This window comes from Pogonomyrmex barbatus, unplaced genomic scaffold (assembly GCF_055798465.1).
Source record: "Pogonomyrmex barbatus isolate J1 unplaced genomic scaffold, ASM5579846v1 scaffold21, whole genome shotgun sequence".
In the NCBI taxonomy this organism is placed as follows: domain Eukaryota; kingdom Metazoa; phylum Arthropoda; class Insecta; order Hymenoptera; family Formicidae; genus Pogonomyrmex; species Pogonomyrmex barbatus.
This window is the reverse complement of record NW_028297118.1, coordinates 2,460,489-2,488,161: the sequence shown is the minus strand read 5'-3', so window position 1 is coordinate 2,488,161 and position 27,673 is coordinate 2,460,489. Positions and strand designations below refer to the sequence as shown.

The 27,673-nt window shown below is 32.0% G+C and overlaps 1 protein-coding gene across 20 annotated transcripts in view; it reads right to left on the bottom strand.

Moving 5' to 3' along the window:
- LOC105430125 (CUGBP Elav-like family member 1-A) overlaps window positions 1-27,673 on the bottom strand; it is a 460,379-nt gene that overhangs the window by 8,117 nt on the left and 424,589 nt on the right. For 5 of the 20 annotated variants that reach the window (XM_089078040.1, XM_089078037.1, XM_089078042.1 and 2 more), the window contains 10 exons: window positions 13,315-13,520; window positions 10,469-10,597; window positions 9,542-9,818; window positions 7,362-7,454; window positions 5,923-5,964; window positions 4,914-4,943; window positions 3,071-3,193; window positions 2,881-2,928; window positions 1,561-1,791; window positions 1,286-1,436 (listed from right to left, as the gene is read on the bottom strand). In XM_089078040.1, the coding sequence (XP_088934166.1) occupies window positions 1,309-1,436; window positions 1,561-1,791; window positions 2,881-2,928; window positions 3,071-3,193; window positions 4,914-4,943; window positions 5,923-5,964; window positions 7,362-7,454; window positions 9,542-9,818; window positions 10,469-10,597; window positions 13,315-13,520 (1,307 nt within the window). In that variant the 3' untranslated portion in view covers window positions 1,286-1,308. Of the gene's footprint in view, window positions 1-942; window positions 1,084-1,285; window positions 1,437-1,560; window positions 1,792-2,880; window positions 2,929-3,070; window positions 3,194-4,913; window positions 4,944-5,922; window positions 5,965-7,361; window positions 7,455-9,541; window positions 9,819-10,468; window positions 10,598-13,314; window positions 13,521-27,673 lie in introns of all 20 variants that reach the window. The other 15 variants (XR_016139481.1, XR_016139480.1, XM_089078043.1 and 12 more) reach the window with 12 other exon arrangements.

Here is a 27,673-nt window from a genome sequence, read left to right as displayed (position 1 = left end):
CTCACAATGTACTCGTATTAAACTACTACGTACTTCTTTCATATTAAAAATAAATTGTATCTAAAAATAACTGAACACATTTAACGCTAAATGCACGTTGCTAAGCCCATTTCTATGGATACAACGAAATTTAATTCGAAAATTGAATTAAATTTAAGTTCAAAAAACATCGTGGATGTAGAGAAGAAGTCGTTAGAAATATTATATACTGGAACTATTATATACTATTATATACCGGAACTTATTTTGAAAGCAAAATACTAATTGTATTTTTTATGAAGACAGAAATTGAATTAAGAGATTCGAAAAACGGATAGATATATCACAATCACATTACGAAGCCTTTACATGCAAATTTCTTTATCACGAAAGCGTAATAAAATATTTGCATATTTTTTTGCATGCAAAATCCCTTGGTTTTGACGAGAATATATAAACAATATTCAACACATATATTGACGTTTCATAAAATTGAGTGCACAAAGGCACTTTTGACATAAAAAAACAGCTTATTTAATTCCTAAAAAAATTTACTACGCGATTAATTGTATCATCGGATTCACTAGTCACTTTAAATACCGGTCTTATAGTCTCTGAAATCAATCATCACAGGCTACGAAATCAAATGGTCCGAAATAATAATGAGCTAATACTGATTCGTTAATCCTATCCCCTCTATCTCCTGTTAAAATTATTAAAATGGATTATCGAAAAAAAGCAAGATCTTTATATTAAACTTGATACTGGATAAGTTAACAACAGATGTAACGATATATAACGATCGCGACATGACACGGACATGAACAGAATAGACAAATTGTTGGATTAAAAAATATACCGAATGTATTCACGTATGGGGCCGACAGGTAGAAAAGAGAAGACAGTTCGGCGGGACAGTTCGCACAAGCGACACGTTAAAAAGGATAAATTACGTTCCTGCACCTCGGAAGAAAAGTCCGATGGAGACAAGAGAGTCTTCTGGATTATCACAGCCTCGTTTCGATAGGACGGCGAAGGTGTCGAGCAGTGACGTCTCCTCTTCGGCGTCCGAGAATGCTCGATCGTAGCCCGTTAACTCGCTACCTTTGTGGAAAATACTGCTTGACTAGAGAGTATCGTGAAATACTGCCACCTAATACTTTTGTTTGTCTACCTAGACCTATATTGCTAGACGCGATTCCGCTGCGAGATAATCATCAACCATCGCGGTTGTTAATTAAATGCGCGATCGTCGTCCTGATTAAGGACGCCGAGCCAAGGTGTCCGAGAAGTCCTTGGTATCTACCTACGAACGTTTTGTGACATCAGCTAATATGGCTTGGAGGCATCTTTGGACCGTTTCAACTGGACCTTCAGTCGCTTCATGCCAATCTGGAAACCATGCATCGTTTGGATCGCCGCTTGCGCACTCGACGCATTGTCGTACGAGACAAAACCTGAAACAAAATCCAGAAGATACAGCATCCCACTTGTCTCTATCGCATCGTATTCATCGCAATTTATTCTTACTCGTATCTCATTCCTTCTATTATATTTTACAATTAAGTTAATTCAACTTACCAAAGCATTTGCTCATGTGCGTGTGCTTATCTATGAAAACTTTGGCGGATATGACGTTGCCGAAGGGCAAAAAGGTAGAGATGAGGTCCGTGTCACTGAATTCCTGTGGCAGATGGTAGATAAAGAGGTTGCAACCCTCAGGACCCTCGATCTGCTTGTCTGTGTTGCTGAACTTCGTCTTCTGCGCTGCCGCCGCTGCAGCGGCCGCAGCCGCGGTGAACGCGGGGAACCCTGAAATTCGAATATATTGCTGGTGATGTTTGCTACGTATGATCGCTATGTATAATCGGCGAATACAATCCGAGTCGAAGTGATATAAATCGCATTTTGAAAAATCTTGTCGAAGGCAATATTAATTTTCGCTATATGATTAGACAGCTCTTGACTACACAGACCAATTGTTTCTCAAAACTTGACTTACGTCACTTCACTATAAACAGCTCGATTATCAGTCACAATTATTATTATGCGTTATTTTGGTACGTTCTAGCTTACAAAGAGACAACCAAACAGGCTTAACTTAAAGATTCGATCTACCTTCATTTCATTTTACTTTGAACGACGTAAGTAAATAAGCATTGTTGTATTAAATATATAGTAATAAATAAAATGAAAAATAATGAAGTATTCGATAATATACGAAATAAAAATATACACACATATATATATATATATATATATATATATATATATATATACAGTATTAAGAGAAAATATAATGCAATTTTATAAGCTCTCCAATATTTGCAACCGTGGCATTGTAGCACACACATGTCCACTAATTCAATTTTCGCAAGTGTATTCTTGTGCGTCGGGATACATAGATATTCCAATAGGCACATGCGAACCCCTATCGGTTTTCTTTCAAGCATTCATTTGGTTCACTCCCATATTCCGATACTTCTAGCGGGGTAATTTGCTTTAATCGTAAATTGACCAATTTTAATATTTTGCGTTTTTATATTGATTTCATATAATCGTTCTAGGGATAAGGTTTAAAATTAAATAATCCGAGCTAACGTTGAATGTGCGATATCAATATTAAATACAGGGGAAAAACTGTCAATTTTATATCACATAATTTTACATTTTATATTATTATATTTTTACTCAAAACATATTTATTTATCTCCAATATCTTTTTCTATGTTAATAAAATTATTCCATAGTGTCAATCAGATTGTTTCGAGTATCGCGTGACAGTGTCGCGAGTGCGTTAATCCGTAAGTCAACCATATGAATGACTTGACGCTAAAACGTAGGATAAAATCTACAAAAAAAATATATATATATTCAGGCAATTTACTCATCATTACTCACTATGCAATTCTTTCTTTTCCACGGTCACCGTCGTCTTTCCAATGAGAGCTTTAATGCGCATAGTTTACTCGTTAGAAAGTAACTTTTTGCATGTTTACGCGGATACAGAAAGGCTGTCTGGATTGCGTTTAACGATTCTCTCTGTTGTGTATATATATAGTAAAAGTTGCTTGACAAGCGGCATAATTACCTGCATACTGTTGCAAGCTGGAGTAGGCATTGCTCAGGGAGTCCTGAAGTCCATTTAACGGTGTTCCCGTCAAGGAATTGAGCGTTAGAGATGTTACAGGACTAAGACTGCCTCCGGTAGACCCTTCAAGATGAATATTATAGTTATCCTTTTTACCGATTTCCGAATTTCGTACAAATGATACCCAAGCCTAATTACTTCTGAGGCATGCCTCACGTGTTGTGACGTTGCAAAAACGTCAATCGCCATTGCTCCAAGTTTGTTATTGTAATTAGAGACAGAAAGCAATGAACTTGTGCAATATAGTATACTAATTGGCATACTAATTCAAATGTTGCTTTTTTTGTATTTATATATACAAAATAATCTACTATAATTTTATTATATAATCTACTATAATTTATTATATAATCTATTTATTATAATAAATTTATTTATATAAGAAATATAAAAAAATAAGATTTTATTTTTACTTGAAATATATACTAAAAGATAGATAAATATAAATAATGTAAAATGTGCATAATCAAATAAAGTTACAAATTACGTTTCAGTATAGCACGTGTGAAATATTTCACACTTGACAGGAATTTAATTAGTATTTTAACAATTTACATTTTAGAATATAAAAGTAATATTATATTTTCTCAATATTGAGATAAAAACAGGCTATATAGAATACATTAATGATAATGATTCAAAAATAATTTAAAAGTATAATAGATGTTCATGCACGATCATTTACATGATAAAAAAATCACGCGCCAATAGCCGGGTTAATTGCGATAAGCGTTTTACGAAAAAAAATTTTATTTTTTTTTTCTTTTCACTATGCACAGGTATTGTTGCCAATTAAACTTTTATTATGAAAAATCGTGTATCCGTTAATTGCGGTAAGCGTTTGTACAAAACTCGTATATTCCCAATACACTTCAAATATACACACACAGTAATTTAAATCATATACATATTGTTAAAATTATAATTAACGATTGATAGAGAATAAAAATGTGTACGTTCCTAAAAGCCCCGACGAGTGCCAATTAATACATTAATACAATATCTGCAAAAGTTTTTACAACAATTCAATACGCAGTACCAATCAGTTACTAATTGGCTTGTAGATAAAATATATAAATGTGTGTGAACACGCCCTCGCACACGCCGACACACGCATACACACACAAGGTGTCATAGAGAATTATTATCATGATCTTTTAGCTTATAAAATGCAGTAACCAACTTGAAATTTAGCTCAATTTTTTTTCGAGTAATTTGATCGAACGCTATTTTCTTTTATTGTTTTTAACGCTTTTAATATGCTAGCTCAAACATCTCTATTACTTATGAATTAAAATTTTGTTCAAAGTACAATTCATTTAAACTTGTTTAAGAAATAAAACTTCACTATTATTTTTTTAACTGCATTTTATCTATATATAAATCCGTAAATTTTCAGTTATTCCAAAACTATTTTAATAATTATTTTAACGTTAAATCAAATAAATGCGCATGAGCGCATGACCCTATTTTTTAAATAATTTGATTTTTATATTTGATATAGCGTTATAGTATAAACAAAACTCAAAATACAGTGTTGATTGAAGCAAGACCCATACGATTAATAAAGTTTTTACAGCCAACATTATTAATTTTGCGGCATCACAATATACAAAAGATAATAGTAAGAAGTATAGAATACTAAATGTGACACAGAGAAAAAATAACAAAAAAGAAGATTTGAAAAGAAAATATATAAGGTTGATATATATATATATATATGTATATATAGAATAAAGAATGCGAATCAGTCAAACAACTTTTCTTGCTATAGGTATCTCACCTGTATTTCCTGTTTTTCCCAGAAGGGCAGCTACGTACGAAAAAAAATGCGTAATGTTAAAATTGCAATATATAAATATTTATATAAAAAAAAAAAAACAAAAAACAAAAAAAACGTAAAATATACGATTCTAATGTTATTCGATGTAATGTAAAGTAATAGAATTTCTGTCAGCAATTTAACATCGTACTATATAAATTTGTATGTATGTATGTATGTATGTATGTATGTATATATATATATATATATATATATATATATATATATAAACACATACAAATTTACATAATCAACGCAAATGATTAAATAGACATAAATATAATTGCGGAAGAATGTTATGCAATATGCTCTTATATAAATTTCTATATATGGAATATATAATTATTATTGTATATTACAATTTTAATTTTTTAATAAATATATATATCAATTTTACTCAGTAGATTTATGAAATTTATGTAATTATTGTGTCTAAACAATATTCTATATTGTCATTATACAAGAACAATTTAATAAATATTTGAAAATTTCAATGATCAACTTAAAAAACTATTATTCTACACGCGTGATAGATAAAAATTGATAATCATGTTATAAACATGTAGATAGATTCGCTTATTCATATCTAAAATTTTTGTAAATTTACAATAATTCTTTATTGTAATTAGCAACTGCAAACTATCAATTGCAATTTCATCGAAATGGTTTTCGAAACATCTCTTCTTACTTAGAACTTCGAATAATCCTTTAATAATTATATAAAATTATAGAGGCTTATGACTATCATGATAATTAATAATAATAGTAGATAGAAAACAAAATACGAGGAAATTGATGGGATGAAGGAGGGAGGGGGAAAGTGTAAGCACGTGCGCACACGCACATGTGCACGTACACCATTAAATAAGCGAAATGAGGAAATCAGACCATCAACAGAATTAGGACCCTTTTGCATGATCAAAATTAATTTAGTAATTGTTAATACTGTACCAGGCAATGCGACACGTACATAGCGACATACCTGCTGTCGAATTCGCCAGGCCGCTTAATGCTGAAACACAAAACACGTTCGCGATATTAGCAAGCAGAGTCAATAATATTTATAGAATGCAATCACATGAAACATGGCTTTAACAGAATTTTCCCGACGATGCCGACGATATTTTATTTTTAATGCCGCGACTAAACAATTTGCAAAGCCAACGGCTTTGCTCGTGTCAAATTAATATGATGAGTCAAGTTTGCGAGGCGAGCTGGAAATATCTGGAAAAATATTTGCCTTTTCCTATCACGTTATAACATTATACATAAGCATGTTATTATTTAAATTCACATTCTACAAAAACAATTTTAAATATACAAGATGGCTCAAATAAAGCATTACAATTAAATAACTGGAACGGATCTCTGTATGTAATTGTCTCAATAAACTGTAATAAAAGCGACATAAATTAAAAACGCAAAATTCTTAAATAATTTATCAATACTCATTTTGTCTCTTTTTAGTTATATCTGTTATAATTCAACACTAAAACTTACAATATCTTTAAATAACTGATTTGTTTTATTGAATTTAAATATCATAAATAATTTCGTATTTTTTATTATATACAATAAATATAAAATAAATTTTTTAAATAAATAGAATTACAATTATAATCACAATTAATTAATATATTAAATATATAAACGAATATATTTCAGGCAGGATAGTTGAAATATTCTAATACTTCAAAATTCATGATATTGAAATAATTATGATCATATTAAAATAATTTTGGGAAACTTCCGATAATAATTTTGTCGAACTGTCATATTAAAATATGAGTGAAATTGATTTTAAAACATGATATCTAGTTAATTAATAATCAGAAAACTTTTTAAAATCTAACGTAAAACGTCGAAATTGACTCTGGATGTTTATTCACAGAACATTCTTCTCTCCGCTTGACATACAGCATGCATGTTTATTTGTGTGATATATTCGACTACATCTTACCCTCGTCATAACAATATCACAATTAAAGATTAAAATTAATACAATTTGCAAAAGGCAAATGTATAGACGTGCCGTTGAATTATCACCGCCGTTGCAATCGCGGTGATAATTCAAGCGACTTTGGCCGCTTCATCATACACACCTATAAAGCGTAGACAGTTTACCCGTTCGTCTGGAACTTTAACAACGCATGCAGCAATCATTAAACTCAAGCGGACTACCGCTCAAGCGGTACGGATTTACCGTCTACCGCGAGTAACATACGTGATGCATAAGCACACAAGTGTTTTGTACGATTGGTAGAAGGACAATATGGACAAACCGTACTCCGAAGTTACGCATGTAATTTGAAGTACCAGACAGGTTCCGCGCGGAACCTACAGCTGTACATTAATGTACCATAATGTGTGTTCTCTGATTATGCGTCTCGTAAAATATTCTCTACTCACTGTTTGGCGACACCTGGAGATTGCCGTTCCCGCCGGTCATAGCTGCCAGGGTGACGAGGTTCTGCATACTCATTGGCGACACACCCGCGTTCGCTGCAACATAACAACACGCATCAGAATTTATTTCAGAAAGTCTCAATGCTCTATATGCATCGCGATGATCTCCGAATAATGTAGCGTATGTCACTTAAATAGAACTTAAATAAAATAAAACTTTACCCAATCTCAAGAATAATTTAACAATAGTCTAATAAGCAATTTTTCTTCTTAATATTTTTGAAAATATTTAAAATATTAATATTCTAAAAATATTATATTAAATTTAAACGTTTCATTTAACTCAAGCTTTAAGTTTCACCGCGTATAGAAAGTAGATATCATTGAATTTTATCTAATCTAGAATAATTTAACAATGCTCTAGATTTATATACCACGATGATTTCTGAATAATATAGCATATGCTTGGCAAAAATAGAATTTAAATTAAATTTTATGTAACATAAGATAATTTAATTTAGACAATGTCTAAAACAGCTTTTCTTCCCGTAATAATGTTTTTGACAATATTAAAAGTATTAACATTCTAAAAATTTTATTAAATTTAAACGTTTTATTTAACTCAAGCTTTAAGTTTCACCGCGTATAGAAAGTAGACATCACTGAATTTTATCTAATCTAGAATAATTTAACAATGCTCTAGATTTATATACCACGATGATTTCTATAGAATAATATAGCATATGCTTGGCAAAAATAGAATTTAAATTAAATTTTATCTAATATAAGATAATTTAACAATGTTGTCTAAAACAGTTTTTCTTTCATAACATAATAATATTTTTGGCAATATTAAAAACATTAAAAAATATTATTAAATTTAAACTCAAGCTTAAAGCTTCACTGCATATAGAAAGCAGACTATGCGTGTATTTAGTTCGTGTAGATATGAATTCATTGCGTGACATCAATTCATTGCAATGTCATCAAAATGACCATACGTTCCGCAGCAATAAATGATAAACATATATGCCGCAGTAAAGTTAATGATGGACTTATATAGGAGGTATATTATTATTCTCGCATCCTCTCTCGATTCTATTAAAGAGAATAGAATTTTATTATAGCCGGGTAAGCTACCGGGTAAGAACATTTCATTGTAACTTTCAAAAAGATAAATGGAATAAAAAGACCCGTGGGACACGATCATACGCGGCGAAGTTGGAAAATATAAGTGCAAAATAATATAATTTATTCTGATATCGATATGACTGTGCAGACGAGTAATTTTAACGCAGAAATGAAATAAAATTTCATTTTGCTAGACACAGAATATTGATCATATTGCTGCAATTCCCTAAATCGAAATAATGATGTGCAGTTGACATATTTTTTAGCGGAAGCGGATTATTTACAGAGAAAAATTACATATTTAAATTCACGCGTCGCGTTAGATTTACGTTTTTAACTTGTTCACGAAAATAGAACTTCTATAAGTACTAATGCACTGCTGTAGAGTGGGGTCAAAAGGTGACGCGACAAAGTTAAACTTACACATTTGAAAGAGATAAGTTTAAAGATTGCATACGTCAGTTACCCTAATACTAGAAATATGAAAGAAATAACGTCATTTTTGTATGATATAAATACGAAAAGGACTGGATATATTATTTTAAGCGTATTATATGCTATAAAAAACTGTTTTATTAATCATAAAAATAATGGGTATAAAATACATGAATAAAAAATATTAACAACAAAAATATATTATCGGCCTTCTTAAACATCAAAGTATAACAATATAACTTTTCTTGCAATTTAAAAATAAAATTAGAAAAATAGACAATATCATATTAATTCGTATATAAATCTGTTCAAAATATATGGTGGATAGATAAATATATCAAGATATATATAATTTCAATATGTATTCGTGTATTTTGTACGCACACTTACTAATACTGTCTTCATATAAAATTCAATAAAAATTTTCTGACAACCATCGAATAATGTCGATGTCTCTGGGCAATATACATCTTAAACTTTCTTTTAAAAGATTAGATGCCTGTTAATTTTACTCAAATAGAAAAGCGGAAACCGAATAAACGCAAATGAAAATGAAAATGAATAAAATGCAAATTAATAAATGAATAAAAATAAAAAAAATAACAATCGACACTAACCATACTCACCAGCAGTGGTGCTTAGAGACGCGAGGGTGGCTAGACTTTGCAGATTCGCGGGGTTGATCTCTGCCGGACTGGGCACAGCGGGGGGTGCTGCATGCGCAGGTGTTGCCGCTCCAAGGCCAAGGTGTTGCTGTAGCAACAACTGATGTTGCACATTCGACAGCGCATTCGCCGCTCCCGCATTCGCAGCGACCGGAGTTGCGGCGCTCGTTGTCGCCTGCAACTGTTGCAAAAGCTGCAACGATGCAGGCGCCAAGGTATGCGTGTCATTCTATAAGTACAAATATGACTTTATCAATCAGGATCCCTGTGATATATATATATATATATATATATATATATATATATATATATATACTGTAAATCCTGTGATATACACCTTGAATAATACATTCGAGTCACAATAGATTAGATTACGAGATACATTAGATTAGATATCTCAAGAACACCTCTTCATTCTGTCAAATATTTATTAATTTAAACAATTACAACAAAAACTTTTTTGCTTTTAAATATCTTTGTATTTAAATGTTTTTGCCTCTAAATACTTTTTTTTTGTATCTAAATATCTTTTTAGATTTAATCAAATCTTTTCATCAAATCTCTTTTAAGAAAAGATCAACTTTACCTTTTAATATAAATTGTATGAAATCTTCAACAGAAACAAATACATTGGTACAAGCTGTATGTGTTCAAACAACATGGGTCATATTTTTTTTAAATGTATGAATTATTTTTTGGTTAATATATTTTGTACAACAAAATTGAAGTTGCTATGTAGAAAGTCACAAAGGGTAGATAATGCATACAAATGTAAGGTGCTCAAACGATACAGCCATGAAGAGATCTCGTTCTCGATGCAAATGGATATCTTTGATATCGGCCAAAGAGCTTTTATTATAAAATATTAAGTACACGTACAGCTAGGTAATGCGGCGCGATGTTGACTCCCGCGATGTTCCAGAGATTCGACTGGAGTTGCTGCATCCTCTTTTGATCCTTTTCCTTTTGCGTGTCGGCGAATTTTACGACTAATGGCGACGAACAGCCCTAAAAATTGTATAGTATATTAATACTGCGTAAACAATACATGAAAATATGAAGGGACGTTGATTGTCACAATTAAGATCTAATATTTCAAAGTATGTTCGTAAGAATGTGAACATATCGAAAAGATGAAAAAGTATATGCAATAATTAATCAAAATAGAATTACATAATTGAGTCATGTAATAAATCTTATATATAATGATATAATAATTGTTTTATTGAAACATTATATTTTTTTATGGCAAATACTATGATTTAATAAGAAAAGAGAAAATTCTATATTATTATTAATTCAGTTATGACAAGAGTAAATCTTGTCGTATCGTAACAATAATTTGAGCATCTCAAAATATCTCAAGATACTAAAATTCACTCAAATTACTAAAAATGAAAAAAAAAAAAATATTTTTCTTATTTACTTTCTGATTTATAATTTAAATAAATTCATGTCTTGAAAATTATATTAGTATTTCGTCAGCAATACACTTGATTTAATGGCGTCTTCTTTTCTGTCAATTTAAATTCCTGAAAAAGTTACTTCTGTAATTTAATATTCTTCTCCTCGTCTTCGAACTTCTGCTACACTTCGTATCGAGCGCGATCATTTTACACCTGAATTCAACGCGCATTATTGGTTCAAGTCCAAATTCAACATTGACGTGAGAATCGGACTTGTCGGCAATCGAATATTACATTAGTGGAAAGAGAAACTCATTCGACGGGATGCGAGATATATACACGTCAATCGCGAGGTCGATGCACCATGCACAATGTGCCTGCAACTGGAGATCGCGAAATCGGCATGCCGGTTGCGCCGGTATAGCGACGAATAAGCAAGTTCGAAGAACCTACAGCCGGAAATATTCGTGATATTAAAGTGGAATTGCCCTCGTGCCCACATGCCTTGGCGCAATTTCTTTACCATTCGAAATAGTATTCGCTGCATGGACAACTGTGATATAGTAGCTTGAGATATAGCTTGAAAAAATATATCCTGAATATCGTTAAATATTTATATAGATCCTATATTAATGAAATTGAATTTATTATAATTAACTAATATTGTTTTGTGATTAATATCATAAAATATTGTATTGCATATATAAAAAAAGAAAAAAGATTTTAAAATTGATTAAATACTTAATTATTTGATATTAAACGCACACACACACATCCCCCCCCCCACACATACATACACAAATAAAGAATTTTATTTTTTATTTTAAAGTTCAAAAGAATTTTAGGTAGCATATACAAATCTATAGTACAAAAAACTTAAAAAAGATATGTTAACATATTTATGTTGAAAATAAATTAGATATATTCTAGATTCTCTATTAGTAAGTAAATATTTAAGAAAATATTAGTTATTATTAAGAGATATTTTACAATACATATATATTCGAAATTTTTTGAAAAATCGCACCTCAATTCAGTATTCATTATTTCCACATCAGAAAAAAATTCTGTAAAAAAAAAATAGAATATTCTTCTTGCCTAATATAATTTTATGGCCATATTTTTAATGTATAAATTTATAATTATAATTTATAATTTATAATGTATAATTTCATCGCGAAACTTTTTTTTGTTATTTCCAAATAATGCGGATATTTAATAATTTACCTATCCATACCTATTTAGCATTTGTGAAAGTAACTGAGAAGAGAATGAGAGAAAGAGAGAGAGAGAGAGAATAAGAGATGAAGTCTTAGCGAGCTTCGAATCGTCAAGGTGTCGACCAGTTGCCTGTCTTCTCTCTTCTCTCTCCTCTCTCTCTCTCTCTCTCTCTCTCTCTCTCTCTCTCTCTCTCTCTCTCTCTCTTTCTGTCGGCTTTAGTTACCCCGAGTTAAATCGGTATATTTCATTTAGGTGACTAGTTGTGGATGCACACGGATGTTTCACCGGGTAATAATGGCATCAGGCCAATACATCCGACGACTCCGATTGAATTGCCACGAAAAGAAACGATCTACGAATATTTTGTGTGCGATTCGCTTTGTGCCATCATCTACCTGTCTTTACCGACACCGTCTCTTTATACCGTTCTTTCCGCTTAAAGATCAAAGGCCTTACGGTCCAGTTTTTTTCTTGCGATATAAATATGATTGCGTGTTTTTGCTGAACTATCATTTATTATTTCAGCAAATTTTCATTTTTCTTAATTATGAAAAGTGTAGAAGTGTAAAAAGATAGAAGAATGAAAGAAAAGCATCATTGGATTATAAATTAGTGAACAATACGACTTGAAAAGCAAATAAATTAATAAAATATATTTTTATGAAAATTGAATTAGTTTTCTGCGAAAAATTGCCAATATGTTATCAATTTATTATGAGAGACAGAATATCAGATAATGTTATTGCGACTAATCGGGCAGTAAAGTTGTTAAAGTTGCATTAAACTCTTAATAATTTAAATGCTAGTTATACATCGAACTTTACAGGCAGAACTTTTGATTTAGGAATTTCTAATATTCAAGATTAAGCTTTAATACTTACTTTAACAGATTAAATTGGATTAATTATGTAAAATCCACAACTGTTTATTGATTAAAATTGCAAAACGTTAATTAATTACTTAAAGAGTTAATAGTTCCAATTATTTTAAAGTTGCAACTAATTGCAATTAATGTTTTATTTAATTAAAATTTTTGAAGAATCTAAACCTTATGTAAATATAAAAAAATGTTCCCCCCCCCATCATTTTTATATTTACCTCCATTGTCTGGGAATGATGCAGAGCTTTGATGGCATTAATTGCATACTGCTTACTAGCGAAGGTAACGAAGGCACAGGCTTTACTTTTCCCGGTGCTGTCCCTCAGCACCGAGCATTCTTCGATCATTCCGTAAGCGCTAAACATGTTCCTAACGTCGTTTTCCGTGAATTTTTTCGATAGCATGCCAACAAACAGCTTGCGTTCTGTAACAATAAAATAGAATTTCCTTTAATTATTTGTTGACGTGTGATGGCGCGTCATCATATCAAATATGCTTTAATAATCGATGGTCTTAATAAATTAAGGATCAATGAGAATGATCGTATGACGCCTTAAAGACAATGCACGATTATTCATCCTCGTGTATGATTAGTTGGCAAAAAATGTATTTGACTGACTAATCATACAATGGAATACTAGTGATTAACATAGCTATAGCCAAGTGTCATTAGCATATTATATTACACGAAACTGCATAGTAGATAAAACAAGTACATTACTCATTTTTATATAAATAAATATTAGTTGATAAATTTAATTGATATTTTATTATTATAAATTTTTTGAATTATTGTAAATGTTTCTCTTTTATATATAATGTAACATATTTTTTTCTTTTTATTTTTATTTTAAATTTATGATGACTCTGACAGACGGAATTATCATTGGTAATTTCATAAAGAGCAGCATTTACTTATGCTAATAACTTTATTATGTTAATAGAGTTTACATAACATCAAAAAAATTAGAATTATTAAACGTGGACAGAAAATATTTTACCAAGCATTATGTAACACTCTCTATTTCGCTATTCTTCATACGAACTTGTGTGTGTGTGTGTGTGTGTTTGCGAACTCGTTAAAACTTTTATAAATAGCTTTTGTAGATGATAAAGTATCATTCATAATACATTGTATAAACAATTAATATACCGTGAATTAAAAGTTAACATTTGTGACTTAACATCTTCTTGCGAGTAAGCGTCTTGTTACCTGTAACAAGCCAAAGTAGTAAGACGATATCAAGTGACATTCTACTAGTGTCTTAAACAAAATGTTTCAAAACGTTAATAAAACATCACTGAAACGTTATTCGACGTGACACTTTGTTTCTCTGAGAGCGGCGGATTATAATCGAAAAGACAGACCGGTGTTTTGTGCGACAGGACACCGGTTTGAAACTTTGATTCGCGAATGCTGTCTTCGAGCTGAGACATCGCGAATGACATCATGATTTCCCTACCATCTCGCCTACCGTTTAATAAGCATTTTACGGATAATGCAGACTGGTGGCTGGCTATGGACCATTTGACGACGGCACCGACCACTGGAAGAGGCGACCTGGTCAATATTTGTTTAGGACCGGGAGAAAAGCTTCGCCCGGAGGAAAGCCGCTTATGTAAATTCGGCGTCAATCGGGGATAGGCTAGGCAAAATACTCGGATGTATCTCTCTCGAGTCTATCCCCGTTTCTCCCATCTCTTTGTTCACGCGTTTCAATTCTCCGCGGTGTTAATGCGTCGCGGTGTTTATCTCCGCGAGATGCATAGGGGCGCATTAGGAGAACCGAAACAACAAAATTTCTGCGCTGAAATCTCATCGTCTGCGTTAAAATGCAAGCTTAATTCTTACGTAAATTCAAATAATACGCAACAATAATATTTTTTTTGTCGTAGAGCTTATTTTGGAAAACTGTAAATCAATGGGAAACACCAGTCTGCATATATGCGAGTAAAATTTTGCAAACTGTGAGAATGTTTATAAGGTACACACAGTACAATATAATAAATTCATAGAAACGTTTTTGTTTTGTCCCACCAACGACACGAACAAATGGCCTTTTTTTTTTTTTGGTGATAAAAATTAAACCTGTGTTCGCGTGTAATCATATCTGCGTATTTCACTTTTGAGAGGGAATATTAGATACGCGATAGTGGCAATACGTCGTGTCGTATTAATATTTCAGTGCTCTGATAATAACGAACTAATGTTAATATTAATATCGAATTCGCCGGCCAATAAGAAAGCTAAATATGACGAGCATCGAAAATCGTGACTGCACCATCCAAATGTTGCAATTCAATTCGCGCGTTATCAAAGGAACACGTTGCGTTTCGCGAGCTATCCCTGCTAGTGCGAATTGAAATCGAGTACACATCGATTTATAGTTGCGCGCGATGTGTGAAGTTGATATCAAATTCATACGATAGGATTGCGTGCGATCGTATTTCTGGAAATCATCAATACGCTCTTTATGCGCAAATATAATTGCGGACGGCTAATAAGTAATGCCATAACCGCGTCTTGTAATAACCGCTCTCATTATGTAATAAAATATAAATCCTAAATCCCGATACGACAGATACGAGATATATTGCTTTGAAACGTTCGCTTATTGCTTAGATTAATATTTAAACAGATAAAAATAAAATCTTTCGTACGACAAATTCTTGGATAAAAATTATAATATATATGATAAGTCTTTGCGTTCTAATTGCTTTTCATTTGATCACTTTCATTTGTTTATTTATATATTACAACTATTACAGCTATTATTTATTAGCTATTATTTATCTCTTTTTTGCAATCTGCTTGATTGTGACAATTTGTGTGATTCTTACTTTTCCGTCACACGCATTATTTTTTTAAATTAAATCGACGAAAGCAAGACGAATCACATCCATTTTCCATCACTTTTATTTTTTGTGGCAATAATCCTGTTCACAGAGATACTGGTTTTCGACCAGCGGTCATAAAACGCGAAATCTTTTGCTTTCTATACCAATTTAATCCACTCGGAAGAAAATTCCCCGTGACAACGATGTAACCCTTTACGTTATATTCAAGGGATTGTAAATGATCGAAACGTTCAAAAAGATGGGAAAAAAAAAATATTCCGAAACTCAAGGGAGTTTATCCAAAGTTGATCTATACCGCGGGAAAGAGGCAGAAAGGATGAGAAAAGCGCCGGATATATTGGCTCAAACCACGGCAAACTCGTCCACAGTTAACGATTTAATTAATTTCGCAGCCCCCTAACGACCGGATAACCCGCGGTTGCCAGCGACGGATCGGATTTCCCGCGGAAATCGAATGAAAATTTTAAGCCCACGCACCCTTTCCCTTTGCGAGGAAAATACGATGTAGTAAAAAGGCAGCCCGTTTGGGGGCAGAAGACAAATTCTCCTCCCTCCCGCGCCGTTTCTGCGTTCCAGTGAAACTGCGGCTTTCGCGGAATGTTTATTAAATACCAAAGGTGCTGGTTTATGCCCTCCCCTTTTCTTCTAAACAGACCGAAATTTTCCTCCATTCGTTCCGACCGAAGGGGGATGAATATTATCCGCGTACGAAGGTCAGCGTATCGAGTATTTCGAGATCGATCAAGTGATGAAGTCGTGGTCGGCCAGGATGGAAATAAAGAGAATGGATGTGATTTATCTTGGTTTCGTCGATTTAATTTAAAAAAAAAAAATAACACGTGACGGATACATGTGACGGAAAAGTAAGACTCACATAAATTATCGATCAAGTAGATTGCAAAAGAGATCAATAATAGCTAGTAAATAATAGCTATAATAGTTGTAATAAATAAATAAATCAATCAAACAACTGATAAATAATAAGAGAAAAATGAATAAGAGAAAAAGTACAAAATATAATGTTTACAAATCTGTGCTCGTCTTCCATTAAATTGACTAACATTGACTAAATTCAAAATTAATTAATTTCGCCATTTGTTTAATTTAAACAATTTTCTAAATGGCAATAAATTATAGCCAATTCTTGGGGGGGAAAAAAAAAAAAAAAACATGAAATAGGCACTCTATATCTTCAAATTTTTTTTTTCTTAATCGTCAAAATCCTTGTTAAATACACGTATCATCACGTTAGATGTGTGTTCCAAATGCATGAAGAAAAAGCAAGAGTTCTCAATCAATTATCAAATATCGAAATATTTTATAAATAAAATAGAGTGTAGAATTTTAAAAGTCACGTATGTCCTACATAAAACGATATATGCAGCAATATATAAATGTATGCATATATATTGCTAATTTTAGCTAATGCTTTTCCTACCGTGTGCCATGTGGGGGGGCGCAACCATGTTGGGTAATGCCGAGCTTATTGTAATCACATTTGCACATGAGACTATTAACGTGGAAATAAAATAAGAGCGCGATACAGAGGCACCGGCCTCTGTAACTGCATTTGTAATGTAATTCACGTGCAAACTAGGTACGACGTCAGATCATGCAGTCGGATATGAGATGCAGATCGCGCCTGCCGGAATGTTTGCATCGCACCGAATATTCCGTTAGGATGTCTGTCTGCAGCACGTCGTCGCGGAATATGCACATCAAAGTATTGCGCATATTCTATCGATCGAACTTTATGAGAGATCGGTCCCGCGTAATAAACAAAAAGTCAAAACAAAAAGTCATTGTAAATTGAAAGCGTGGTGTAACTCTATACGCAAATGGTTAGCGCAACTGTTTGATTATTAATTAGAATTTCGACAAATACGACATATATATATATATGCTTCAAACACCTAACGCTTTCATGGGAAAGATCGATTAAAATAATGTATTATTTAATTTAGAATTTTAAATTCATCTTAGCTAAAAATTTCGTTAGAATGAAATTTAAAATAATGACAAATTCGTGATAATAAATTATTTTCTTAAATAATAATAATAAATTTGCTATGTTTTTATTATTTTATTGCGTATACGGAATAATCTTATATAAGTGTTGAGTAGAATAAACACAATTTTTAATAATAATGTAATAAAAATATGCGGATTGTACTATTTACTTGTACTATTTTTGTTGTTGAAGTAAATCAGAGGCCTATTATCAAAGTAATATTGATACCATTAGCTTCGTGTAATGAAAAGTAATTTTTTTTTTACTTTCCCTAATGAGATTAGTCAATGTTAATGTTAATATGTTAATTTACACTTTCCTCGCTTCCGCGAGGAAGTGCTTATTCGATACAAACAGGTGTTTGCTTCCACAAACAAAACGCTTGTGGCCAGCTGGTGGTCGATGCGGTCTTCTTTTGCGGAATTCTATTCGATTTGATCTCCTTCTATGCATCTCACAGGCCCGTTCACACTTGTTGCAATTAAATCCCAGCCTGCGAATGTGATAAGTTTTCCAACGAATTTCCGAGCCGGGCATTCCAAATTTTCGATTTTCGTACTCCAATAAGCAACCAGTAATCCTCCCCGCTGTCGTTTTTTTTTTTTTACTCGATTTTGCCATTCTCGTGGCGCAAGATGTTGCGAATGAACCAACGCTCTTACGGGTTGAAGAAAAAAAAAAAAACCATTGCAAGATCAGGATCGTGCATGCAAATGCAAACGGGCGAGAGAGAGAGAGTAAAATGGAATTTTGCTGGGAGGCGTTTCGATGTGCCTTTCCAAGATGCGGCAGGCGAACGAATTGCTGCACGATACGCATCGCCGGAAACGCAGCGTGTTCTTTGACTTCCGCCAGAATTCTTTTCCTAAAAGCCAAATTTTTTATTTGTCGAAAATCCTGAATTATCATGCCCGAGTAAAATTTCGAAATCAAGAATATTAATTACAAAAGTGAAAGTGTTATCGTCAGAAGATGCTTAACTTTTCGAAAATTATTTTCAATTCTGAAGAGAACTGCTGCATAAACAAATATAAACTAATCATATTTGTTGTGTGACTGCGTGTAATAAAATTATCTACTGTACTATACAAAAGGATCATTAGGATATATGAATAAAAAAATTATAAATTGTAAAACTGTAACTCGAGAATCGACGGTTCAATTTTCCATTTAATTATTATAGATTTAAAATTATTACAGTTTATATTATCCAAACAGGAGCTTAGTGCGCAAATAAAAACGCGCGATAAATCTAAAAGCACTAAAGAAAGAATTATCAAGGATCTTTGAAGAAAATTCTTTCTGTAAATTTACATTATCTTGGACAGTCGATTTAAATTCGAAACATTCGCTTTAAAAAGCTTGCTCGAATATCTGCGAAACGTATCTCGAGATTACCTCTTATGGCGACTTTTCACGACTACGTCCGCAGCTGTTTCAAGAAGAAAAAAAAGTTTACGAACCGTGAGTTTTAATTAAAAACATTTTTCTCAAGTGGCATAATCGTTTTTGCTGTTCTCTATGAATACTGATTATTAATAATCATTAAAACTGGCCTCTTGCCACTAAGGAGGATTGGATTTGTCTCATTGCTGATTTCGTATTCACAGTGCAGCACATAGCCTCGCCAGGAATATTCTCGCCCTCTTAGCGCTGTGGCCTTTAGGCCACGTGTTTTTTTTTTTTTTTTTTCTTAAGAAACGAGAATTGACTATGTTAATTCAATTGTCACGCTCGCATGTATGCATGTATGCATTCTGTCTGTAATGTAGCCCACGATGTTAACGATCCATGAGATTATACGTTTAATCGTGAAGGGAGATGTTTAAATAAAGAAAAAGAATTTTATAGAAGAATTAAGAAGATTAAAAATGCTCGATATATAATAAAAAGGAAAGGAAATCTGTAGACTGAAGCGCTTATAAATAATCATTAAATATCTAAAAATACGTTATTAAATCGGGAAATTAAAAGAAATTCACACATTTTGCGGCCAATCTGGCAACCGATGCACCGACAGCAGGTGTGACCATTTCGCGTTTGGTCACAATTATGCGGTCATCAGTATGTCGCCGACCAAGTCCCCCAGGAAATGACGTCAACGATAGACAGCGATTTATAGGTAGCTTGATATTCCGATTAGTAGATGCTTCGATGGCTGCGATGTAGTAGTAAGATGGTAAATTGTACGTTTAATGTACGTCTGAGATTATACAAAGGAGACGAAATATCGTTTTGTTTTATGAACTGACATTTACGGACAGTCGTTATAATAGTGATGCGGGCTTGCGGTCCAAGGAAAATACAAACCAATCCTGTCGCAATGATTAATATGTAGACAATGATAAACGAGCTACTTTAGAGAAGACACCTGCGAACGAACTGCCTTAGCGAATGCACACTAGAGCCTGTATAACCGTTCTCATTCTCGTTTAAATTATTTGCCAGGAAAGCAGAGTATTATTTTTCATTTCAACCGCATACGACACAACTTGCAATATTATATTAAAGTTTGCATTCTATTTCCACGGACGTATTCAACGCTTCACGCGAGTGCGTTAATCTTGATTTCTGGCTATTTAATTTAAAGGTGACAATAACATTTCTTTAGAAGATAAATTATTACACAAGTCGATTATAAAGTCGATTATAATAAATCTATCTGAAGAGTTTAATTATTAAAATGAATTGTTCGTTTTTCAATTAAAAAGATTACATCGGTAGAAATATATGATGATGAATCAAGTAAAAGGTTTCAACTCTGGAAACCAGTACGAAGAAAAGAAAAGGAATAACAGGTTTCCTCCGAGAGAATTTTGTAAACAAGCGAGCGGAAACTAATTTTTGTCAAAATAAAACGCGTTTCGCGAAGTTTCGGAAAGAGGTGAATTACGGTTTTAAATTTTCTACTCTCCGGCTAGACTACATACATTTCAAGGTAGAAACCCTTGTCACCCTCGTGACCACCAAATATCTTCCTCGCGATCGCGCAACCGCCGGTGAGAACAAATGACGCCATAAATCGTGGATCGCGACTAGTAAACGCCAAGTATCACCATCGTTAAGGATATATACGAAGGATAGGAATGATGTCTCATATACGTCCGAATAGCGGATGAAGTTCACCAGTACCGCATTTATTCCCAACGGACTACGAAGACCCGTAAGCGGCTACATTAATTGAGCATTTGTATGGGATCCGGTGTCTCATGTTGCTTCCGGTTGGTTCCTGCGCACGAAGCTATTATGCTATCCTTGTCCTCTTGCGCATCCTTTCACCGGAAAAGATCCCCCTCTTTTTCTATGTACGATTCTCTGCTCTGCTTGTCGTTTCTTCATAATCATTTTTCTTTTTGTTCAAAGATACTTGTCCTTTTCATCAAGTAAAAAAAAGCTTCTTTTCACATTACATCTCTTCTTGGAAAGAATAATTTTCACAAATATAATTAGAAAAAAATAGTATAACTTAAAATTAAAAACAATGTAAAATTTTTTATTTACAAATTTAAGTTGTTTTAAAACAATTTTTATGTCGTATTTTTTTATTGTTATATAAATATATTGCTTTATATAATAAACATTTTAAATAATTTAGTTTCGCTAGTTTATTATGATGTATTGTAAGTCTATATTTTTAATTAAATTATTACATTAAAAATTAGATTCATTACATTATTATAAATAATTGCTTCATTCAAATCTTACGTAATTGTAACGTAAACCTTAAATAATTTGATAATATTGCATAAGTAGCATTTTACACTTTCTTCTTCCAAGTATACTTCTACTGGTAAAATCGTCAGGTGTATGCTTATTTTTATTTGACGAAACCTCGAATTCTTCGTATATGAAATCACTTTTAAAAGCTCCAACAAAGATAATCTCTCAAGTATTGAAATAATTTTATGTAGCCTATATGAATTTCTCTTATTTATTTTCATGATGTTGTAGTTATACGTATTGTTATATCTTTGATGAAATGTTTATTTTATATCTTGTTTAATACGTTTGTCTTACATATTATTTTGCTTTTTTTTTCTTATCATATAGTTAATTTTTTTTTCATTAAACTAAAATTTCATTTGTATTTCAATGCATAATTTTATTTATCGGAAAGAAGAGAGATATGAGATTCCCTTAAAAATAGTAGAGATATAAATACAAATTATAAATTAAAATCCGTGAGAATATTGTAGAAATTTTCGCTTTTGGTGCAAATATGGTGCTATGAATGTAATTTTCTCGTTTCAAATTTAATGCACTCATAATAAATTTAATTAGTGAACTTGTAAATTTAATTTCTCAGATATAAATGCCATTTATTCATTACAACTTTAATATTGTTACTCAAACGCATTTGCATTTATAATGATAGTAAATCTGATTCGATTTTTTTATCTAAAATAAATTGATATCACATGAAAAAAATAATAACACAAGTTTCTAAAGAGAAAGGTGCTATAACCTCGACATCCTAATAAAAATTTACATAATAATTAATGTTTATATCATTGCTCTATGTAAAATAGCTAATATTAATTATTTACAATTTATAAAAATCTAATCATACATTGCCGACTGTGTGATTACTCATGTGTAACAAGTTTTAAAAAAAATTTATGTCACCCATCTTGAAATGAGTTATTTATAAAGTCTATTTGAATTCTATTTAAAATACAATCTAAACAATATATTGTTGAGAAATTAAAATATAGTTTTATCTAATTACATAATTAGTTCACTAGTTAAATATTAAAAAAAAAATTAATAAAAAAATATATAATGCTTATATAATACTAATGCTAATAATAATAATATATTGCTTGTAAAAAAGGCAATTATCGTGCATTATAATTAATAATTACATAATTAATAATTAAAATCTGTATGATTGAAAATTTATAATTGAATGATATGAGACAAGATTTGTTTCTTTTATTTTTTCTTCTAAAAAAACCTAGCCTCATATTTTTATTATAAGCGTTTTAATCGAAATTCTTTCCACTATTATGTCTGGAAGATCACGCAAACACATAGTTTGACACTAATTCTCAGCTACTGCTTACTTATCATATGCATGTTGCCACGCTATGCAAAACCCATATGAATATGTAAAACGCGGGTCAGTGAGTTTGTTCAGCCCAGAATGTAATTGTCACGAAGGTTTCAGTTTCATAGTCATTTCCGATCTTCGAAATTTTCGTTCTCCGTTTCGCACTTTGCTCACATGACAAAATTGCAAATTGGTAAACAAAAACTTAATTGCCCGGTAATCATCGGCAGTCTCGATAAACGTGTAATTACTCGATATTAACTGTAATCATTCTCTATTTGCTGTAATAAGCGCATCGATCAAGTGTTATCAGGTTGCACACAAGATATGCTGTCATCAAAAGCTTTTCTAATGTTGATTCCTTATTTTTTTTGCGTGTTTCAAAGAATAAAAGAGATTAAAAAGATGTAGCAAAAATATCTTCATGCTATACGCGCAAAATAGACCAACAGACCAAAAATTTTATATTTATATTTATATATTTATAGTTATACTTCATTATTATATTATTATTAAACAATAGAATAATTATGCTTAATTAATTATGCTCAAATTAGCATAATCATCTAAATAAATTTGCATTCTATGATTTTTAACATTTTATTATACATTTTATTATTATGATTTAACATTTTATTATCATTAATAAATATATAACGTCCAAGGTTAATTATCTGGCAAAAAAAAATTCAAATACAGAGTCCAAACGTTATGCAACCTCCTGTGTTCATTGTAACTTTGATCGACGCACATATTACATATTAAGTTACGATTTATAATAAATCACATGTGTTTTTTCAAATATACTTTTTACCATTACTACATTATAAATACATATAACATGTTTAATTGAGTATAGTTATTCGAGCAAATATCATGCTCAATAAAACTGCGTCGCTTTTCTTTTCGGAGATTATAAAGCGCATAACAAATTGTTAAAAAATACTCTTAATCTATAATATAATAAATATTATAAATATATAATATTATAGGTATTTATAATATAATATTTATAAGCAAGTGGAAGATCATAAAAGAAATATTATACTATAATAAGCTGAATAAATTTTAACAATGTGGTGAATAGTCATCTGTCTGTGATGCCAATTAATTAACTGCACCTATATGAACGCAGTGGTAGAAGTTCGTTATATATTACATTGGTCGTAACGTAAATTCTTACATAAAGTTGGAATGTAATCGTAGCAACACGTAGATACGTATGAATTCATAGCTTCCACTTGATGTAATATTCTTGTTGGGCGGAACGAACACATGCGGCGCAAATGAGCGCGTTGAAAATAAGTCGCGTAAACTTGCTTTCGCAACGACGCGCGACGGACGAGGAGGTACGCGCCTATATTGCAGCCAGAAGATAACGGTGTAACGATACTATGTGACACGTTTATGTCTGTCGAGACCTCCGAGCGACAGTTTAAAATTGTTCGCACACCCAAGAATTTCGAAATATATGTCACATGATAAATAAATATAAGAAATATATCGCACGTCGCATATGAGATTACACATTCACGTACTAACGGTAAAGTATTGCGCATAAATAATTTCGAATAAAATTAGAATTAATTAGAATTAATTTTACGAAATGTAAAAAAAAAAAAAAAACATGATCGAGATAGCATTAGGTTAAGAAAATTAATAAGCGAAAAAATTATTTGGAATTAGACAAGGTGTTTCTTATAGATCTTTGGATGGAAACAATGTCGTACAAGCCAAGTTCTTCCAGTACGTTTCAATATAATTGAGATTTAATGTACAACAAAAAATGGTTTTTTTTATGATATTTGAAGATTTTTTTATAAAGAAGGTTAAAGATATCTTGAAATTCTAATCAAAAGTCATGAATGTATTGTTTATCCCCTATACATGTATTTCTTTTTTTATTTTGATATCTCATCTTTTATGAAGAAATCATTATGAAAAATTTTAATATCGAGTTTTGTAATCTTAGCGGAAACACTTTGCTCAAAGTAATCAAAAAAATATGTTTAAACTAATATGATTTTTGTCGATTAAATAAAGAATGGAGTCTAAAGTCTATTTATTCAATACATGTATCCATTAAATTTATGATAAATCTGACCAGATTTGATTTGTCGACGACAAACAATATTTTCAGTTACTTATTTTTTTTCCTTCGTTATATCATTTTCAAGTCAAACAAATTTAAATTTAAGGAGAACAAAGCATAGTTGACAGTGCATTTAGGCCTGGCGCTTAATGTCGAGTGGGCAAGGCCCGATGGCCACCACCGACGTTATTTCGGTCTTAAGGCGAGAATCTATGTCTGTTTCCTTATTTATTCAGGAAGAAAGATAAAGACAGATACGCGTTAAGTTTCGCTTAAAGATCAGAATAACGATCGGGCCTAAGTGAGTCGCCTACGGGTCGTCGTCCCGTAGCCCATCTATACAACAACCGTGCACGTCGGCACGCAGTTGTTTTGTCGTACGGCACTGTCGTGAGGAGAATACGGCAACGAGAGTCGAGTCGAGAGCCTAACCGAAGAGTAAATCGCAATCCTCTCTTGCGCAACCGGATGGCCGCCGCTCTCCGCGAAACCGTCTGCCTCGTCGTGCAAGACGAAAGAGGAAAGTTCGTCAGGTCGACTCTCCGCCTCGATTCGGCTGAAATGATTCGTCAGCATTGCTAGAATTCCCTTTAAGTGAAATCCCAGGCTCCACCTCCGAGGGAGAGCATTCTCCTCATTCAGATCAGACGACCCCTTTATGCTGTTTTTTTTTTTTTTTTTTTTTTTTCCCCTAGCACCGAGGCTCACAGGCTGCCATTGTTATTCAGCTGATTCTATAGAATTATCGCAATACTATCTATTTTCTGGCGTTTTTTTTTTTTTTAGAAAAGTTGGACAGGTGGTTAATGATGCAAATAGTTTTCATTGTCGATATGATTCGACATAACGATTTTATTATCATTCAGGTAGTCGCTAAATCTCTCATTTTTTTATTAGATTGCGATGCATTATTGCCAGATTGTTTTTTTTTTGCAAGTATATTTTATTAATGTAGGCATTTAAATAAAATCATCACGTTTACTTATGAAATACGAATATCTTAATATTATTTCTGAGAGCTTCGGGGAATATATGCTATACAAAAGCTTTCCCGTATGATAGCATTTTTAATATCGAGACTACCAATCTTATTCGCGACGACTAAAATTACTTTGGAATATCGTTTACATACTACGGTCATACTTTGATTCGTTCGTTGCGATCATTAAAATCCGATGTACCTTTGAAGGATACGATTTCGTCGTGACTTCAAAGTGATTCCCGCGATATGTTGCGTAGATAGATATATGGAAAAATGTCACAAGTTTCTTCAATGTATTTCGCTGCTTTGAGTTGCCTGATTCTTAAACATTTTTGACCTATATTTACTCAGCTAGAAGAAAGTTTACGGCAAAGAAAGACGAATTTTCTCATGCGATATATTTTTACGTAATAAAAATAAAATATTCCCGGTATAGTATGTAAAATTTTAATATTGTAGTTATAGTGAACATACGAATTCCTCCATTTTAAAGAATAGTTCTTTATTTCAGATAGTCGTCTTTTAGGTTTATTTTATCAAAATTTAATTTTGTACTTTACTTGTCTTTCATTTTATTTGGGAAATTCTTTCCTAATTAGAATTTCAATGTCCAGTGTCGTACTAAATTTTTAGAATAAAACATATAATATAAATATAACAATATACAATTTGTGTCTTGTGTTAATTATATTTTTAATTTTTTTAATTAAAATTATTATTCACATTAGATCTATTTTCATTTTTTATTATTTTAAACCTATTCTAAATTTAAATTAAGAATTTGTTCCAATCGAAATTTCAATTTGCAAAACTGTACAATATTTCATTTTGGTATATTAGGCAAGAAAATTTGTAATACGTGGATTCCTTACAGTTACAAACATGAAAACATGTCGGAACAAAGCTCTAAAGTTTTCAGATTTGTCCTTTATTTTCTCGGAAAAATTATGATTATCGTAATTATAATAGTTTATTAATCGTAATTATAATAGTTATTAAATGATCCATAGAATTTTACAAGTTCAATTTATACACAACTTATAGATAGATAATTAAAAATTGATAAAACAAGAACCTCTCTTAAAAGATAAAATGTGCGATATTTTAGAATTTCATGTTCACAGTCATGGTATTAAAAAAAAAAAAAAAAATGTTAAAAAAATAATAGAAATAAAGCCAACATTTCTGGATATTAGAAAATCACCGTGTTCAAGTGTGCACCATTCTTACAATTGTCTTGCGAATTGCCGTTTGTTGAGATCACGTCTACGTTCGCGCGTAGCGTTACGCAAGCGCCTGCAGGGCGTTGTTTTGCACAGGTTGGAAACAGCGTTATTACGAACGAATGTTCAAGGATAGGCCGCCAGTCTCGTGCGCCTCATGTACATCACATAGTCGAATGCAATTCCGCTGCGGATTCTCGAATCATCGAATGAAAAAAAGGAACGATGATTACACCGGCTCGGGCGGACAGAACGGAATGATTGCCTTCCGCGAAACAACACGATTCGCGATTATTACGCTCGGCTATTTTCGGAACGCATAATCCCATGTAACACGTAAACTAAGTGGATTGCGTT